The following is an 18,365-nucleotide window of genomic DNA, read 5'->3' on the forward strand; positions in this document are numbered from 1 at the left end:
CCGGTGCGAAACTGCATTAGCGCCGAGTTTTTTTAACTACATTTTTTTTTTCTCCTCATACACAGACACGGCTTGCTATCGTGCAGCCGCATTAGGGGGTTAACAATGCAAAATATATGAAAAAAACTGGACCAAAATCATGATTATTCTGTGTTGGCCTGAAATGCACCTGCTTGAGTTTCAGTTCACATGACCAAGGTCAAAGGTCATTGAGGGTCAATGAACTTAGATGTGTTGGGGGAATCAATATCGAAATCTTAACCAAGGTTAAGTTTTTGAAATGTCATCATAACTTAGAAAGTATTTAGACCTAGTTCATGAAACTTGAACATAAGGGTGATAGTGTATCACTGAAGATCCTGCCTGAGTTTTAGGTCACATGACCAAGGTCAAAGGTCACTTAGGTTCAATGAACTCTTACCGTGTTGGGGGTATTTGTGGAATTGTCATCATAACTTGGAAAGTTTATGGATCTGTACATGTAGTAAGTATGAATGATTTTTGTCTCGCCTGCATAGCAGAGCGAGGCTATAGGCGCCGCTTTTCCGGCGGCGGCGTCAACATTGAAATCTTAACCAAGGTTTAAGGTCAAGTCCACCCCATGAAAATGCTGACTTGAATAAATGGAGAAAATCAAACTAGCATAGTGCTGAAAATTTCATCAAAATCGGATGTAAAATAAGAAAGTTATGACATTTTAAAATTTCGCTTATTTTTCACTAAACAGTGATACGCACAACTAGGTGAGTCAGTCGATGACGTCCATCACTCACTATTTCATTTGTTTTTTATTGTTTGAATTATACAATATTTCATTTTTTATAGATTTGACAATAAGGACCAACTTGACTAAACCATATAGTATTAAACAATGCTTAATCCACATGTTCAGGGAGGAATTAATCGTTGTATCACTTGGCAATGAGGAGAAAATTAGAATATTTCACTTATATTTCATATAATAAAATCAGTCTCCTCATTTGCATACCAACCAGGATGTGCATATAACTGTTTTGTGAAATTAAGCAAAACTTTAAAATGTCATAACTTTCTTATTTTACATCCAATTTTGATGAAATTTTCAGTGTTATGCTTGTTGGATTTTTCTCTTTTTATTCAAATTAACTTTTTGTTGGGGTGGACTTTTCCTTTAAGTTTATGAAATGTCATCATAACTTAGTAAGTATATGGACCTAGTTCATGAAACTTGGAGATAAGGGTAATCAAGTATTACTGAACATCCTGCCTGAGTTTCAGGTCACATGACCAAGGTCAAAGGTCATTTAGGGTCAATGAACTTAGACCATGTTGGGGGAATCAATATAAAAAACGTAACCAAGGTTAAGTTTTTGAAATGTTGTCATAACTTCGAAAGTATATGGACCTAGTTCATAAAACTTAGACATAAGGGTAATAGTGTATCACTGAAGATCCTGCCTGAGTTTCAGTTCACATGATGAAGGTCAAAGGCCACTTAGGTTCAACAAACTTTGGCCATATTGGGGGTATTTGAGGAGTTGTCATCATAGCTTTGAAATTTTATGGATGTAGTTCATGAAACTTGGATATAAGAGCAATCAAGTATCCTTGAACATCCTGTGCTAGTTTCAGGTCACATGACCAAGGTCAAAGGTCATTTAGGGTCCACAAACTTTGGTAATGTTGGGGGAATTTGTGGAATTGTCATAACTTTAAAAGTCTATGGATCTAGTTCATGAAACTTGGACATAAGAGCAGCAATGTATCCCTGAATACCCTGTGTGCATTTCAGGAACATGGCCAAGATCAAAGGTCATTTAAAGGTCAATGAACTCTGGCCGTGTTGGGAGTATGTGTTGAATTGGCATCATAACTTAGGAAGTCTATTTATTGATCTAGCTCATGAAACATCGACATAAGGGTAATCAAGTATGAATTATTGTTTTGCACATGCCTTAGGTCACATGATCATGCATGGTCAAAGGTAATTTTGGGTCAATGGACATAATATTTTATTATCATATTAGTGTTTTCTTCTGTGAATAATTATTCATTAGCTGTTTTCAAAGGAAGCACTGCTGCTATATCAAATTGCGTAATTTATGCAGGGGAGACTGCCAGAGGCGTTCCACTTGTTTTGCACATGTCTTACATGTAGGTCACATGATCATAGTCAAAGGTCATGTTGGGTCAATGGACATAGTATTTTATTATCATATGAGTGTTTTCTTTTGTGAATAATTATTCAATAGCTGTTTTCAAAGTCAGCACTGCTGCTATACTGAACCCTGTAATGCAGGCGAGACAGCCAGAGGCATTCCACTTGGTTTTTTTTATTCAAAAATAAAATTCATACAAAAAAGAGCAAATTTGCTTACCTCAGCATGGAAAGTGACTTTGCATGTCTCTTCTACGGAAATAAAAGGAAGCCCGATGGTGGCACTATTAAATTTCACAGCCTTGATTCAGCTCCTCGGTAATTTCATAACTGTGTCTATATTCTTTGAATGTGCAATTCTTATGATTACTTGACTAAATATGGGCATCAATAAATGAAATACCTTCAAAAACATAATTTAAGATTATTATTGACGATGATTTTTTTTTTTTGCAAATAATTTAAAACGATAACTAATTTAAAAATAAATAGAAAAAAATCTACGTACCTTGAATGAAACCAGCAGTACAAGCTTTGTTCGTTTGTCAATAATACGGTCTACCAAAGTCTATATAATGAAAAGATTGGACACTTCACAGACTTCACGTAGTGCTTTGCGTCAATTTGCGTGTAAACAGTTAAGGTGCCTAGTCTTTCCCTTGTCATGTCTTTGATATGAATATAAATCGCGCGCCCTCTGTAGGCCAAAAATTGATGTCGGCGTGGCATCAACAGGCAGCGACGTCAAGAGCAAGAAAAGATGAGAAACAGAGTGCTAAAGTAAGTCACCAGATGGACTTCATATCGATCGGTAAGTGAAATGAACAATTTGATTAGATTTCGTAGAAATTATTTATTCCGTGCAATCACATGGAAGTGTTTTATCTGGACTCCAGGAATCTCCAAAGAAGTGGAAGGATCAGCTCATAGCTAGAGGGAGTTGCATGCGTCGTGCCTTGATTTTCCCGTGCACGGCGGCATGTAATGAACCCTTGAGTGTGTGACATGTTTCCACGGCAAGCTCAAACAGTCTAGGTCAGCAAAAAGACTTTAAAATGCATATTTTTAGCCACTAGCCCACACAGTATTATATTATAGCCTATGGGGATGGGCCAATATGCTACATGCATTTCCAGGCACATTTTATGGAGTATTAAGCCTTAATTATTTTTCACTATTTAGGAAATTTTGACGTAAGTTTTGAGCAATGTCTGTGATGATAATGCTAATAAAAAATATATTAAGCTAGACTAATGCTGTTTTGTTTTTTCCATTGTCCTGCCTATCACTGCTAGTACGATGGGGTGACCATAATAGTACGGCCACACATCGAAACTTCTTAACTTAGTTTCGAAAACAATTCATAAATTTGTGTAGCCTAGCCTTGCCCTAGGGCCTACTAACGTTAGTACTGGCTAGACCTACCTCAGGTGATGGTTCATATAGGCTCCACTACACTTCACTACCGCTACCCTCCGCTCCACCTATCCAAACCCTCAGGGGACAAATACCCGCTCTCAAAAACCAGTGACAAACTGTGGCACATTATGGTAACAAAGGCAACATTTCATGACCAAAACAGTTTACTCTACAGTGACTAAACTTACTATCGGATAAAGACCCACTCCTTGCCCTACTTGTAAACATCTCAAAATCGGTGATTTGAAGCCAGTTCGCAGTACCCCACACATTAATTCACAGCCGAATCCAAAATGGCGAACGCGAATTGCGCACGACCCGTGCGCAATTAATTTGCATTCCCGATTGCCATTCTGGATTAAAAGTTAACTGAAAAGAAAAGTTCGCACTTTTTAAGAGTAACACACCCTAAATTCAACATGTTCTGTGATTTAATATGTGAAACTTACAAGCCAGCACAATCAATCACCATAACATACACCAAACACATTTTTACAGTATATACTCAGGCACTATTACTTACCACATGAAAGTCCTGAGTTAACAGGGATTTTACATTGAGAATAGAAACTCATTTTGGTTTGTTTTCCTTTGCAATCAGGGTTGGAACAAAAAATGTTTTCCAGAAAAAAGTTTTTTTATATCAATAGTTTGTTACAATGCTCCCTTAGACAATTCTCAATACTGATAATCAGATTTTGGTTTTTCCTGAATGGCCAAGTTTAGAATTAAAAACATCTACATGTAAATTGTAAATTTGAATATATGATGTTTAAAGAATAATTGGTAAATAGAGAAAACAATTTACTTCTGACTTTCATCTTATTTTCTTCAGCATTACACTTTATGGTTCTTACTTCACATATAAATTTAAAAAATCCTTTTCCTTTTACACTTCAACAGATTTAAGAATCACAAAAATGCTGAATTTGAAGTGAATCTGTAAGCTGCAAACCAAGTCGAAAGGTTCATAATGCCGGCTGAGGATGCCCGTAAGGAATATCTGCTGTCATCTTGTGGATCACAGCTGGGTCTCCCAACCAAAGATGATGCCATTACTAGCCTCTACTCAGCCAGGGAGCTGAATAACTTTCTGGATGATGGCAACTGCTCAGTCCTCTCAGCAAAGCTCAACAGCTCTGGAGGGAACAAGAAAGTCTATTTGTCAAATAAGGTGATTGAAGCAAAACATTTATGTAGTTCGTAAAATATAAAACAGGAATGTGATAGAGGTATATTTAGTATCGTTGGGAGTATTTACTATTGGGTCCTGTGGTAGGTAGTTTTGAAATGAACATCAGTCCAGATGACTACTAATTTTTCTCTAATTAAGAAAGACTGGACCCCACCACCACAAATTTTACAATGCTTGTAATAGTGGGAAATATCATTTTTTATGACACCAACTGTCATTTTGAAGTATTTTTGAATCATTTTCTTGGCAGGGTGTAGTCACCGATTGGTTAAATCAATGCTAAGATAGTTGAATTTAAATATTTTAGGATTTGATTGGTGTGTAGCTTGCACAAAATTATTCAAGCTGTCAAATATCCCCACCCCACCCCGAATATTAGTTGACCACTGACATTTCATTTCTATCATACCCCAGGTTGATCCAAGTGACAGCGGAGAGAAGGTGATTGCTTTTTTCAAGTTGCGTCCGGATGTGATCTCAGCTGATAATGTCCAGTCAAGCATCTTGACCGTCTCCATGATGGACTCTCCTGTTGGGGCACTATTTCATGCAGTAGACAAGGTTAGTGAATTTATGGAAACTTCAATCAAAACCATCAAAGTAACAGATTCACTGGCAAAAGGCAAACATTTTTTATATATATATAAGGCTCCAAATTTAACATTTTTGTCATGTACACTATCAATATTCAATAAAAAACATTTTTATTTGCTTATATTGCTACATGTCTTAGGCAAGTGTACTTTAAATTTTTCTTCAAAAGGCCTGTGTCCACATTTTCTTTCTTAGCTGTTTTACAAAGGTTGTCATATTTTATATGAAGATTACATGTCAATTCCTTTTAATCATCAACCATATTTCCTTCCTAGGTGTTTGCACCATTGCTTATTGAGGATGAGAAGTACAACCGTTCCTTTAACCCAAAGCTACAGAGTCTACTAAGTGAGCTCAGGGCTGGTCTCAAGAGCCTGGTACGGAAACAGGACCCATCACAGGGCGGACCAGTCAAACGAGGGGACGAGGACTTTGCTGGTTAGTCGCTATGGCCTTTTCATGAATATCCATGTCTATCAAGACTGAATATGTTTTAAATATCACAACATTTGGATAATAATTTCATTATTGGGGTGATTAGTCAATCAAGAAGGTTACATGATTAACTTGCAATTAAGTGTTTTCACCGAAATACTCTGCCAATAAATGCATTTAAATATTAATGTTTTAATTAGATAGGGAAAATAAGTATAAGTTTCTTTTTAAGGTGAAATTTCATTGACTACTTATTGATTTTAATAATGATATGCAACATTTCTATAGTGCTTGATACAAATGTTTCTAAGCGCTGCATACTATTACCCGGCTTTAGCCTAGCTTCACGGATCGGACGCTCAAGCATTCAAGGAATTCCTTCCTACCAGTAACCCATTTACTACACCTGGGTGGAGAGTGGCAAATGTAGAGAAACGCCTTGCCAAAGGACACAAATGCTGCGGTGGGATTTGAACCCGGACCTTGTTGTTCAAAGTACGGAGACTAAGCCACTTAGCCACAGTACCTCTAAGAAGACAATAATGATTATTTCTTTGAAAACATTTCTACCATTTGATTTACACCATGTCCTATTTGGCCCTACTAGGTATCTTGACCCCATCGGATGAGTTCCAGCACTGGTCAGAAGTGGCCATGTCTGGTCGCAACCAGGATGCCAAGGAACGAGCAGAACACTTCCTCTCCTTCTTTGAGACCGTCTCTAGGGAGTTTGATGTCCTGGACACCTTGTCCCTGGAGGAGGGCCAGGAGCTGGTGGAGACTACCCAGGATGCAGTGGATGATGTATGGAAGCAGGGCGAATTCGACCCTTATCCTGAGAAGAGGATGGCCCACTTGTTAGAGGTCATAGGTCAGTGAAGTACAATATACATAAGCATTGTTTGTCGCTTGTTTATAGTTGATAGAAAAAATTTTGATATTATTATTCATTTTTTAAGGAATGCAATTCTTATTATTTGACTCCTATTATTAAGAAATGATTGCCTAAATACATAGATTCATATCCCTTGTAAAGAGTTAATTTGAGAGTAATTCTAATGTAATTTATAGTAGGGAAGGATTGTAGTTCTATTAATTTCACTCTTGTACTATCTGGATGTATTAATAAATAATTACAAGGTATTCCTGTAATATAATGTTGAATTGAAAAGTATGCTTTTCTTCCTCTTTCAGCTCTTTCCAGATCAATACAAAGTCTGTTATTCAAAATTGTTTTAAAGTTCAGATATAGAGTATGGATTAATACTCTGTACTTCAAATTCATACAAACAGTAACATCATGTTTACTATTGATGGTATTTATATTTGAATCAACAATCATAACATATTCACTTGCAATCATTCGTGTCAGGAAGTGCATTTGGTCGCTTCATCCAACGCAAGCTTGGAGCCTTTGACCTTTGGCTTGACCCCTTCCATAAGGTCAAGCAGGCCTTGCTGAGTGGTATCTCCATCTGTGACAAGTGGATCTCTAGCTGTGAGAAACTCACTGAACAGTTCTGGAAGAGGGATCCAGTGCACCCCTGGAATGGGACCAAGTTTACCCCCGAGGGTCTCTCCCAACTCTCTAAGAGACTTCAAGAAGTTAGTTTTTAACATAATTTAGACTGTACTTGTATATGACTGAGATAAAACAGAGAATTTCAAAAGTATTGCATTTGTGTTATCTTCTCTAATCAGTCAATGTTGTTTATTATGTGTTGCAATGGTATAAACCTGCCTGTATTCATGTAAGTAAAAGGAAGACAATCTACTAGCTGTTTGAAGATCTAATCATGGGAAAGGAGTAAGACCATGTCAGACAAGATCTGTTTGAAAAGTTCCTGTATGTCATTAGCATCTCAAATATTCTCTATTCTCAACTGTAAATCCTCAAAAACCTTTGAACTTTCAACTCAATGGTATAATTTATTGAATTGAGATATTATTGTCAATTCATGGATTCATGGACTATTATCAGATAGAATTAAATAGGAATCAATGTTACACCTCTCTGATGTTTTGATTCATATTTTACAAAAGAGATACAAGTGATATACTTTAGAATCACTAGATATCATTTTATTTTTTATCTCATTTCATTCCATCAACATAAGAAAACACCTGATTTGATTTAAATCTTCTGATAAGTGCTATATGATAAGCTATGAATTATCATTGTAAAAACAATATGCCAAAAATGTCATCCCTGTAGATTTCAACATTGAGGACAATACATGAACAGGTAGTTCGCCTGCTATCTAAAGGAGAACAAGAAGAAGTGCGAATAAAGGATGTCTTTTCAGCTTTCTCCGGGCTGAACCCACTGCAATACAACCCCTATACAGAACCGCATTGGAGGGCTGCTGTCTCCCAATATGAAAGAGGTATGATATCCTTAAAAAGGATATTATCCTTAGGATGTTATCCTTAAAAGGATATTATAATGATAATTGTTGTTTCTTTTATTTAATCTTACTCATTTCTTTTGAACTTGACACTTTTGGTGCTCTATTGTTACTCTTTCCTGGTTTCAACATAACTGCCAAGCATGTCATCTTTGAGAGACATATTATAAATATTCAATGTTATTATTAATGCGCTGGAGCACTTTAAGGACCAATTGCTAGGTACTTGTGCTTGTCACCTGTGGGAAGCATGGCAAAAACATATTATTGTCTTGGCCAAGACAAGGATTCCCATCTCCTTTCAAACTTTTACTTCATAGTCCAAAGACATTACTACTGGACCACAACACTTAAGATTCATTATCGCAAGGATACTTGGAGCTTGCTGTTCACGTATTTTGAAGCAGGATGAGATGAATATTTATTTTTGCTTAATTTCACTTTGTTATTGATTACTTCTGTAGCAATCAATCCAGCTGAGAGGAGGATCGCTGTCAAGCTCAGGTCTCAATTTAGAAATGTTGAGGGTAATCCCAACCAGCTCCTCAGGGAATTCCAGAAGTATAAGGAACTTGTCAGCAGAGAGAGTGTCCGCAAGGAAGTGGTGTCTGAAAGGTGAGAGCGATTGCTGATTAGTCAGACTTGCAGTGTCATGCGCAAGTTCAGAAAGCCAAGGCCAATACCGATGCCAGACTGTTCAAAGACAAGTGACCAAGGCCAATGACTTCAAATCTCTGAGGCCAAGGCTAAGGCCAGGACAACATATAGATGTCTAAGGCCAAGATCATATAATTGTCCTTGAGACCAAGGCCAACCTCAAGGAGTACAACACTGCAGAAATGACAACTATTTATAGCATAGCTGAACTAATCATTCAATTGTTTGCAAGCTGTTCTTATTTCTACTTGAAAGCTCTTTATGTGTGATTGCAATGGTGAAACATCTGAACATTACTTTAAAAATCTTCATCCTAGTTAATATATTGATACTCAAAATAAAAGTGTGCAAAATGTTTCATCCTTTAATCCAAATGATAAGCATGGCCTTCACCTTTGACCTTGCAGAGAGACGCTTCTGGGTCAACTCCAGGTCTATCTCAAGACCATCCGAGATGACTTCAATGTTAGGACCAGTGAGAGCAGTCCTCCAACAGGAAAGAACCTCCCAGAGGTGGTCAACAATATCGTCTGGGTCAGGCAATTAGAAGCCAAGGTAACAAACGAATAAGAAACAAATAATGTATCAAATAACTAATATGAAACTTTCAACATTGCAAAGTGCAAGCAACCTTATCTCAAGATCTTTGTCTAATGTCAAATCTGCTCATGTACCAGTGAATGGGCCATGTTCCATGAAACCTATCAATAACACAGATTCAATGATGAATTGCTCTTGACCAATCAAATGGCACAATTTCAGTAGCTTAAAACAGGAACCTGCATCTTGCTATTGATATGTTTTATTAGATTGTACAAGTAGACTGATACTACTGTAGAACCTAATTATAATCTATGTTGAAATGATATTAGAGATGTATTAAATTTAGCAACATGATTTGAATCTTTAATATTTGTTACCAGTTTTCAAATTTAACAGGCCTTGGATGTAAAAATCATATTTCTTCATTAATTTCATTCAATTGAATTCTATGTAGCTGAATAGGCAGAGCAGCCTTCCAAGCATATAAATACTTTGTTGATATCATGTGCTATTTACCAAATAAGTTGATTTGATTGTTGGATGTTGCTGTTGTAGGTGGAGCAGACCTCCCAAGTAGCAGACAATCTGTTGAATGATCTGTCTGGGTTTGGGCGCTTCAGACGAGATGCTGGTGATCTGTTGGATGAGCTGAGGAACTGGAGACAGGACCAGTTTGATTCTTGGTCTAGTGAGATGCAAGCTGCCATCAGTGACCCCAATAAACCTCTGAGGTAAGGGGTGTAGGGTGAGATGCAGGTGCTCTTGCTTGTTGTTTATGTGGTGGTGATGGTAGTGGTGGTAGTGAATGTGACTGTTTTAGCAGTGGTAATGATAGTGCTAGTGGTGATGTTGGAAGTGTTGATGGTGGTGGTAATTTTGTCTTATCATAGTGATGGTGGTGTTGTTTTGATGGTGATGGTGGTGGTGATGGTTGTAGTGATGAAAGATTGATGGTATTGGTAGCAAAAATATAATTAAAACCATTTTTATAATAACAGTAGAAATGTATACTTAGTCATTGAAAGTAATGCTTATGATAATGAAAAGTTTAAATTTAATAACCACAGAAAAGGTGATCAGTGATGATAATTTCAACTTCGACTCATGATGATAAGTGTGATATATATCTGTATTGAAATGGAAACTGATTAAACCATTACAATCAATACTCAATTCGATTTTAACTTTTAGTTCATGCAGTTTTGATTGCATTATCAAAAGTCAACAATTTCTTAAGTTAAACCCATCTTCCTGCAACAGCTTAAATAAGCAAGCTCTCACATTGCACTACCCCTGTAAACTTTTCTTCATTCACCAGCCTGCAGATGACTGGAAGGCTCATGGAATTTGAGACAAAGAACAATGAGCTGATCGTCTCGTACAGTGAACGACTAGTCACACTCATGAGAGAAGTGAGACAGTTACAGGCCTTAGGTTATCCTGTAGCAGCCAAAATTCAACACACAGCTGCTATTGCTCAGAAGTTCTACAAACATGGTGTTATTCTCAAACAGGTATGGTTTGATGTGGGTTCATGAAATCTCTAAATGTTACATTCTTTCATATCAATCAATGAGCAAAGTGGATTTGACTCTTCTAAGGAAGGTATATTCAATTTTCTCCCTCGTTAAAGGAAATGCTTGGGTCAGATAGATTCTTAAAGAAAGTATGAATCCTGGTAGAACAATGATTGTGATAATAATAATAAGAGTAATTCTTGTAAAAAAATAAATTACAAATGAATATGCATGTATATGAAATAATATGTGCAAAGTTTCTCTTTAAAATTTGGAAAATATTATAAGTTTTTATGAATTAGTAAATCAGAAAGTAAAAGCTTGATACTTGTGTTTTTAGTATTGATTGGTATAAGCACGCATTTGCTGGTTGCCAATGTTTGTAAAACACCCTTTGTCATGGTTCAGAAGATATGAACAGACTAAGACAATCTCGTTTTCTTTGACCAGGTTGCTCACTTCCACAACAGCATCGCGGAGCAGATGATCCCCAGCCAACGGAACATGATGCTTCAGTCTGCCCTAGCCTTTGAGCGTATCATCAAGAACCCTAGGACAGGGTCAAAGGACTCGGGTCAAGGCAAGGTACAGATCACCTGGGAGAACCCCAAGGAGCTAGAGGAATATATCACCAAGCTCCAGGCTGCTGCTGAGAAGCTTACCACTGAGAACAGGAGACTCAGAAAGTGGCACCATACTGTCTCTGATAAGGTATGTATTGTTAGCAATGATCCTGGATCTGTAGGTTGTATTTCTGGAAAATAAGGGAATTTTTCAAAAAAAAAATTTTAGGATGAAATAAGTCAGATGGAATTAGATAGATTCATGACTTTCATCTGGAGAATCATTCAAATATAATTTATTCAATATTTTCTGTCAAATGACCTTTTCATTTTTGTCAAGAACAATATTGTAGCTTGGAAATTGTATTTAGACTGACCTTGGATGGCATGCAACATGAAAACGTGAAACTGAAGAAGAAAAAAAATCAGTTTTGTTATTGTGGAAATCGGTGTACTTCTTATCGAAGTCTTTATGTACATATAATCAATAGATTGAAAAATTTTCACTTTACTGCATGTGAAAGTCGGATTAAAAAGAGAAATGCAAAGAAGATATGAATTGGCAATTACACAACAAAAAATTTAGAAATTCTAATTCATGGCTTATTGGGAGGACTATATTGTTTTGAATAGTAAACAACCTTAAATATTAAGATAAGTTGCCTTTAAAACATTTGTGTACTAGATCATTCTATTCTTAGTTCTCATTTAATTTTCATTTCATTTACTTTTCTAGGTGGTTTCCCTGATGTCCATCGATCTACTTCGTCAGCAGCCTCGCTGGAAGGAAGGACTTCAAGATATCCGAGGCATTATGGCTTCTCTAGAGTCACAGGTAAAAACTCAATAACACAGAGATTTGAGTTCAATGGTGAAATTTAAACAACAATTCTGATTGGTTTTTAGATGGTATGTTGATTAATGTTTGCATTCAGTGATGTTCATCATTAGCCATTGCCTTTTTTGCAGTTGATTGCTCAGCAATTTATTATTGAAGCCAGATCATAATGTAGTTCAGTAAAATCAGTGCAAAAATACCACTAAAGAGAGAAAAACCTGGGCTCTGTAGGGATTGATTAATATTTTACCGCCTATTTGAGATTAAATTGCTCCATTTTTACCATAGGCTGTACTCCTTACCAAGATCTTTTGGTGCAGGATATTGGCTGTAGGAAAAGGAACTTGATGCAGAGGCTATATTCTCAAATTAACTTCGTAGAATGGGAATTTGTCTTTGTTCATTTGACTTCCTGTTTCATCATCTATATCATTTTATAGGGTTACAAAGCTCAAGATATGAAGTCCTGGAAGATGCACTGGGATAGACAGTTATACAAGGCCCTAGAGCATCAGTATCAAATGGGATTAGAAGCACTCAATGAGAACCTACCAGAGATTAAAGTGGAGCTCACTTACAGGTAAGATGTGTAATAAAAACTATGATGATGAGGATGATGACAATAATGGTAGTGATGTCATTGATGATGATGGTGATGATGCTCATATTAAGGAGGAGGAGGGTGATGTTGATAAATAAGATGAAGCTTGTGATGATGTTGATGTTAATATTTCATGATGATGAAATTCTTAGTTAATGAAATCTGTAGTTTAGATATCAAAGATGATGTATCTGGTTGCCATTGCATTGAAGACTCATTGAAAACGTAGACCTGTCTTAAATTCATTCTGGTCATACATGTATCTTTCTTTTCAATGAGTTCTTAGAATCTGAAGTTTCTCATAACACCCATCTTTATGGATGACAATTTTCAGACAAATTCATGAATTCAGATCCTTAAGAAATGATATGCTTAAAAAATTTGTACAAGATTACTCCATTAAAGTGATACCATGAGTTCTACTCAACCCATATCGGTATCTTTACAACCTACAGACAACAGACTCTCCAGTTCCGACCACCCATTGAGGAGATCCGTGCCAAGTACTACCGTGAGATGAAGAAGTTCATCAGTCTCCCGTATCACTTCAGAGGCATTGGTGACACTGGTGAGCCTCTCATCTATCCTGCTATCATTGAAAGGAATGCTTCAGGGTTCCTCAACGTCTACAAGATGGCTGAGGTCCTCTTCAGCAAGCTGGACAAGGCCAAAGACATATTCAAGGTGAGAGCTCTTAGGTAACTTTGAATTGAATGTGAAATGAACTGTGCTGACAAATTGCACTTTATAAGATTACCATGGAAATACGTATACTATGGACTAAAATATTCATGATGATGATCCCATGAACAATACGGCACAGTCTAGAATTTTATGGTGAAGAGAGAAAGAAAAATATGGGAAAATTTGTTAGGATGTGATAAAGGAGGAAAAATGCAAGGGGTATGGATGGAAATAGAATACAGAAGGCAGAGTGAATAGGCAGAGAAAAAATGAAAACGTGTGGAGAGAGAGAGGGGGGTGGGAGAAATACGATTCTTGTAGTTGAAGGAAGAAAACAAGTGTTTAGAGAAAAGGGATAAGGATGGTTCATTCATTGATAAAAAGTATTGAAATCTGCAGAAGAGCATGAAGCAATTTCTTATATTCTTCTTTGTCATCAGGACTGGGTGGTATTAGGTTCTGTTGATCTAGACAAGCTTCTAGAGACCCATCTACACACTGTGGCTGATTGGGAGAGGAACTTCAAGGCTCTCAAGGCTAGAGGCAGGGACTCTGAAAAACTACCAAGGTAGGTGTGGATTCTTATGAGCTCGGAGTTATGATATAATTTTCAATTAAACAGTTTCCCAATTAATTTGTTGACACTATTATCATATCAGTCTTGAAATATATAATAAGTCAAGTGGTCAAGGATCATGTCAAGTGTTTTGGAGACCATAGAACCCGAGACTAAGATCACAATTATTTTTCAGGGTTGTTCATCAATTCCCTACTTTGGTTTATCTTGTTTTAATGATGATTTCAAATTAACATTTGGATAGCACCAAATAATTGCTTTAAACCATTCAAAGATGTACATTCCTGCCCAAAATTTAGTATACAAATGTCTTGCAAATGTGATCCTTGAGCAAATTAAGTGCTACAGACTGTCAATTTCATGCAGAGATGATAGTAGATATAAGAAGTTGGATCAAATGTAATGATGAGAATGTTAATGTTAAAACTAATCTTTCCTATGCAGTCAAGTCAAGGTTTATTGCGTGACGGTATCAACCGCCCCGGTGAAGGGAACCATTGATGATCACATCCAGAGACTCTTTGACTCACTCCTCTCATCACTACGCCGATCTATCACTGAAAGCGTGTCAGAGATTGAGAAGTTCCTGAAGGATGGGATGGAGGCACTGGCCACCATGCCACAGACAGTAGAGGAAATTGGCAATGCAAATGCAAAGCATGCTGAACTAGAGGCTAAGAAACCAGAGGTAATGGGGCTAGAATCTTGTGATTCACAAACAAGGTGTATAATGAAACATTTGAAATTAATGCTAATTGGTATAATGTAAATACCATAATGTGCTGATTGTACTCCTCTTAATTTCTATTTTACCTCTTATTCTTTGATACACACTGCTACTTTGTATTTTGACTGAGTACATGCATGCCCAAAAGTTTAGTCAAAACTTTTGATTTTTATAAACTAGTAGTTTGATATTTGTATTTCTGTAAGAAGAATTTTTTTTTTAATGCAACTAAAAATCAGAATGCTTTATGAATACCTGGTTAATCCATCAGTCATTGATAGATAACCAAGGAGAAATAATCAAGTATCCAATGATAAGAGTGTATCTCAAATTTATTTCATTATGTGTTTCATGAGTGTTTATACATATCACCCCCCCCCTCATGAAATGCTTGAGTGTCATATTTGCAGCTTTTCTAAGGCGAGGGTAATAATTCCCAGAAGTGCCGGGAGTGTTGTATCTGAAAGGCAAGAGTCCCCTTGATGGGCCTTCTAATTAATGTCAACTTGACTTTCTTTTTTTTTCACCAGATGCGTCCCATGTTTGACCGGGCTGAAGCTAAAAATAAGTTGTTGCGTACTGTAGCAGGAGGTGGTGTTGATCAGTTCACTCAGCTTCATGCTCACTGGGAGAAGTTTGAACTCATGATGGAGAGCCATCAACTTATGATCAAAGAACAGGTCAGTCCTACAAATGATATTTGATACATATGGATGGCAATAGTAAAAAAATATTGACTGATTGGCAGAAGTAGATATATATATGTATATTATAATTGATGACAACATTCTTTTTATGATTGGAGGCAGTGCAATCAAAAAGCTCACTGAGTTCCTAGCTCACGCTGAAAATAGTGAAATATAGCTAATGAAAGATCAAAATTAAAGACTGCATTGATCCACATGTCTAGACATTTCTGTATTGATGCCAGACGTGAAATATATTTACATGCAAATCACTTTCAAATATGATCCCTCCATTCTGTAATACTTATTCATTGTTATATTTCATAGGTCAATGTTATGAAGAGCAATGTAGAGTCTCGTGTTGATGCATTCCGTAATGAGCTAGAGAAGTTTTCGGCTCGATGGAACCACGCCAAGCCGACCCCCGAGGTCATAGAGTCTGGAGATAAGGAGGCATGTCTTAAAGCAGTGGAGCTGGTCAAGGAGAAGAAGGTGGAGTTTGATGAGATGCAGAAGACTAAGAACAGCCTCATGTAAGAAGAATTTCATAATTTACCTATTGTTGATGTACTTTAATATTTCTGTATAAAATTTGATGTTCCTATTATGAACAATGGTAGCTTTGCTTTTATTGGCAGAAAAATATAAAAAATTGATCATTTTTGATAGGCTGCTTAGCAAATACCATATCATTTGATGAAAGAATTACACAAATGTTAAAGCATTATACATCATTGCCATTGTTTATCACTAGTAAAGATTTGCATAGGTTGATGACCTGTATCTTCAGAAATTTAGGTACACTTTTGGACAAACTTGAAAGGGGCATGTATATCCTGGTTTGTTGGAATGAGGTAGAGTAGGTGAATTTTTATCAGATTTGATATTCTTAGTATGTACAATATGGTCATAATTACCAATGAAACAGAGTTTGCACACACACAAATAGTATTTTCTATAAAAAATCTGGTACAAAGTTAAAATCTTACACAGTATAAATGAATTTAAGCTCAGATTAGTTTTAAGTCGCATCTGATTAATATTGTTTTATTCATCTATGCTCATCTTGTACATGTTGTCCTTTAACAGGAGTTGGATCCAAGCATTGGCACTCCGCAGTTGCCCATAATTACCAATGAAACAGAGTTGCACACACACAAATAGTATTTTCTAAAAAAAAATCTGGTACAAAGTTAAAATCTTACACAGTATAATGGATTTAAGCTCAGATTAGTTTTAAGTCACATCTGATCAATATCTATTAATGTTTTATTCATCTATGCTCATTTTGTACATGTTGCATGTCCTTTAACACGAGTTGGATCCAAGCATTGGCACTCCGCAGTTGCCCAAAATGTATCTAGGCAGGTATTTTATTGCACTTTTTTGTTTCATCTCCACAGATTTGACTGCAAGCATTTTGAGCTTGAGGAACCATTTTTCTCCATTGCAAATGACCTTGAGGTTGACTTTGACCAACAGACTACCATGTGGACATTGTATGAAGAATTCAGCAATAGCCTCTCTGTCCTGGAAAATGAAGATTGGATCGTCTTTAGGTTAGTGTGTTTAAAATATTAACTTCAAAGACAACCTAAATCAAAAGACTCTTCATTATCACTTTTCTTTGTGATTTTTACAGAAACAATTATTTATTCAAAATGATTTTTGAGGATTGTTAAATGGATAAATGCAATATTAAAATACTTTTTTTTTGGGGGGGGGGTAGTTGTCCAAGTTTTATTGAAATGACAGTGCAAGAGAATCAAAGATTTGTCAAATACCCTTGTCCTCTATGTGACAATCTCACTCTCATTTAATTTTCCTTCAGATCAAAGACTTACCAGTTTGATGATTTCCTAACCACATGGGCTGAGAAGCTGAAGTCAGGTGGTCCTGATGTAGAACATACCGTCATGACAGTCAGGCTTACCAAAGACATTGACAAGTACAAGGTAATTAGTATTTCCATAGGATGTCTTGTCTTGTCTATTCTGAGTGCTTTAATAGGAACTGGTTTTATTTAGCAGTGAATAAGTATCCAAAATGTTAAACTAAACAGTCTTCTGGGGATTACAAGAAACTTATGTTAACTTCCGAATTAATTGTAAGTACCAAAATCAAGGGTAGTCCTTTGATAAAATGCAAATTTGTTGCATTCAATTGTAACTCAACTTTCTTGCAACCTCCCATTACTCTTCATTTGCAATTTAACATTAATTTCTTGCCCATTGGATTCAAATCCCTACACAGCTGTGTGATGAGCATTGGCAAGATGCTAATCCTACATTTGTCACTATCCTCCTTAGTCTTAAATGGACATATAGCTGTGTCTCTATTAGTAAAGTACCCAAGCAGTGATACCTACACTCAGAAGCACTAGATAAGTTAACAATTTATAGATGCAAGGTTTCAACATCATTACATACTTCTGTACAAATTATTCAAGCATGACTGTTATCCTCAATCTTTATACTTGCCAATTTTTTTCATCTTTCAGACCGTGTCTCCTTTACTGAAGTACCTAAGCAGTGATATCTTCACTCAAGAACATTGGATGGACCTTTATCGCATGCTCAAGATGCCTCGCTCAAAGACTTTGGAGCGGATGACCTTTGGAGATATCCTAGCAACGGCAGATCAGATTGTAGCTAATGCAGATGGATTAAAGGTATGTATGTACTTTAGATTGTATTTTGGGGTATAATGTTGGGCCATATTCCATTAATAATAGTTTGATAATGGATTAATGGTCTAAAACTTTGATATCTAAATGCTTGTATG

General features: G+C 36.5%; 1 protein-coding gene across 1 annotated transcript in view; it reads left to right on the forward strand.

Annotated features, from left to right (window-relative positions):
* Positions 1 to 18,365, forward strand: part of LOC129260875 (cytoplasmic dynein 2 heavy chain 1) — a 76,818-nt gene that overhangs the window by 1,079 nt on the left and 57,374 nt on the right. Inside the window, exons 2-22 of the mRNA XM_064114544.1 lie at positions 4,460 to 4,730; positions 5,166 to 5,312; positions 5,621 to 5,783; positions 6,388 to 6,651; positions 7,153 to 7,385; positions 7,996 to 8,167; positions 8,653 to 8,803; positions 9,253 to 9,400; positions 9,944 to 10,119; positions 10,707 to 10,902; positions 11,356 to 11,616; positions 12,205 to 12,303; positions 12,747 to 12,886; positions 13,363 to 13,591; positions 14,032 to 14,159; positions 14,613 to 14,856; positions 15,426 to 15,575; positions 15,909 to 16,114; positions 16,985 to 17,140; positions 17,413 to 17,536; positions 18,082 to 18,252. Of these exons, the coding sequence (XP_063970614.1) occupies positions 4,530 to 4,730; positions 5,166 to 5,312; positions 5,621 to 5,783; positions 6,388 to 6,651; positions 7,153 to 7,385; positions 7,996 to 8,167; positions 8,653 to 8,803; positions 9,253 to 9,400; positions 9,944 to 10,119; positions 10,707 to 10,902; positions 11,356 to 11,616; positions 12,205 to 12,303; positions 12,747 to 12,886; positions 13,363 to 13,591; positions 14,032 to 14,159; positions 14,613 to 14,856; positions 15,426 to 15,575; positions 15,909 to 16,114; positions 16,985 to 17,140; positions 17,413 to 17,536; positions 18,082 to 18,252 (3,759 nt within the window). The 5' untranslated portion in view covers positions 4,460 to 4,529. The remainder of the gene's footprint in view (positions 1 to 4,459; positions 4,731 to 5,165; positions 5,313 to 5,620; positions 5,784 to 6,387; positions 6,652 to 7,152; positions 7,386 to 7,995; positions 8,168 to 8,652; positions 8,804 to 9,252; positions 9,401 to 9,943; positions 10,120 to 10,706; positions 10,903 to 11,355; positions 11,617 to 12,204; positions 12,304 to 12,746; positions 12,887 to 13,362; positions 13,592 to 14,031; positions 14,160 to 14,612; positions 14,857 to 15,425; positions 15,576 to 15,908; positions 16,115 to 16,984; positions 17,141 to 17,412; positions 17,537 to 18,081; positions 18,253 to 18,365) is intronic.

The sequence above is a fragment of the Lytechinus pictus genome, unplaced genomic scaffold (assembly GCF_037042905.1).
Source record: "Lytechinus pictus isolate F3 Inbred unplaced genomic scaffold, Lp3.0 scaffold_19, whole genome shotgun sequence".
In the NCBI taxonomy this organism is placed as follows: Eukaryota; Metazoa; Echinodermata; class Echinoidea; order Temnopleuroida; family Toxopneustidae; genus Lytechinus; species Lytechinus pictus.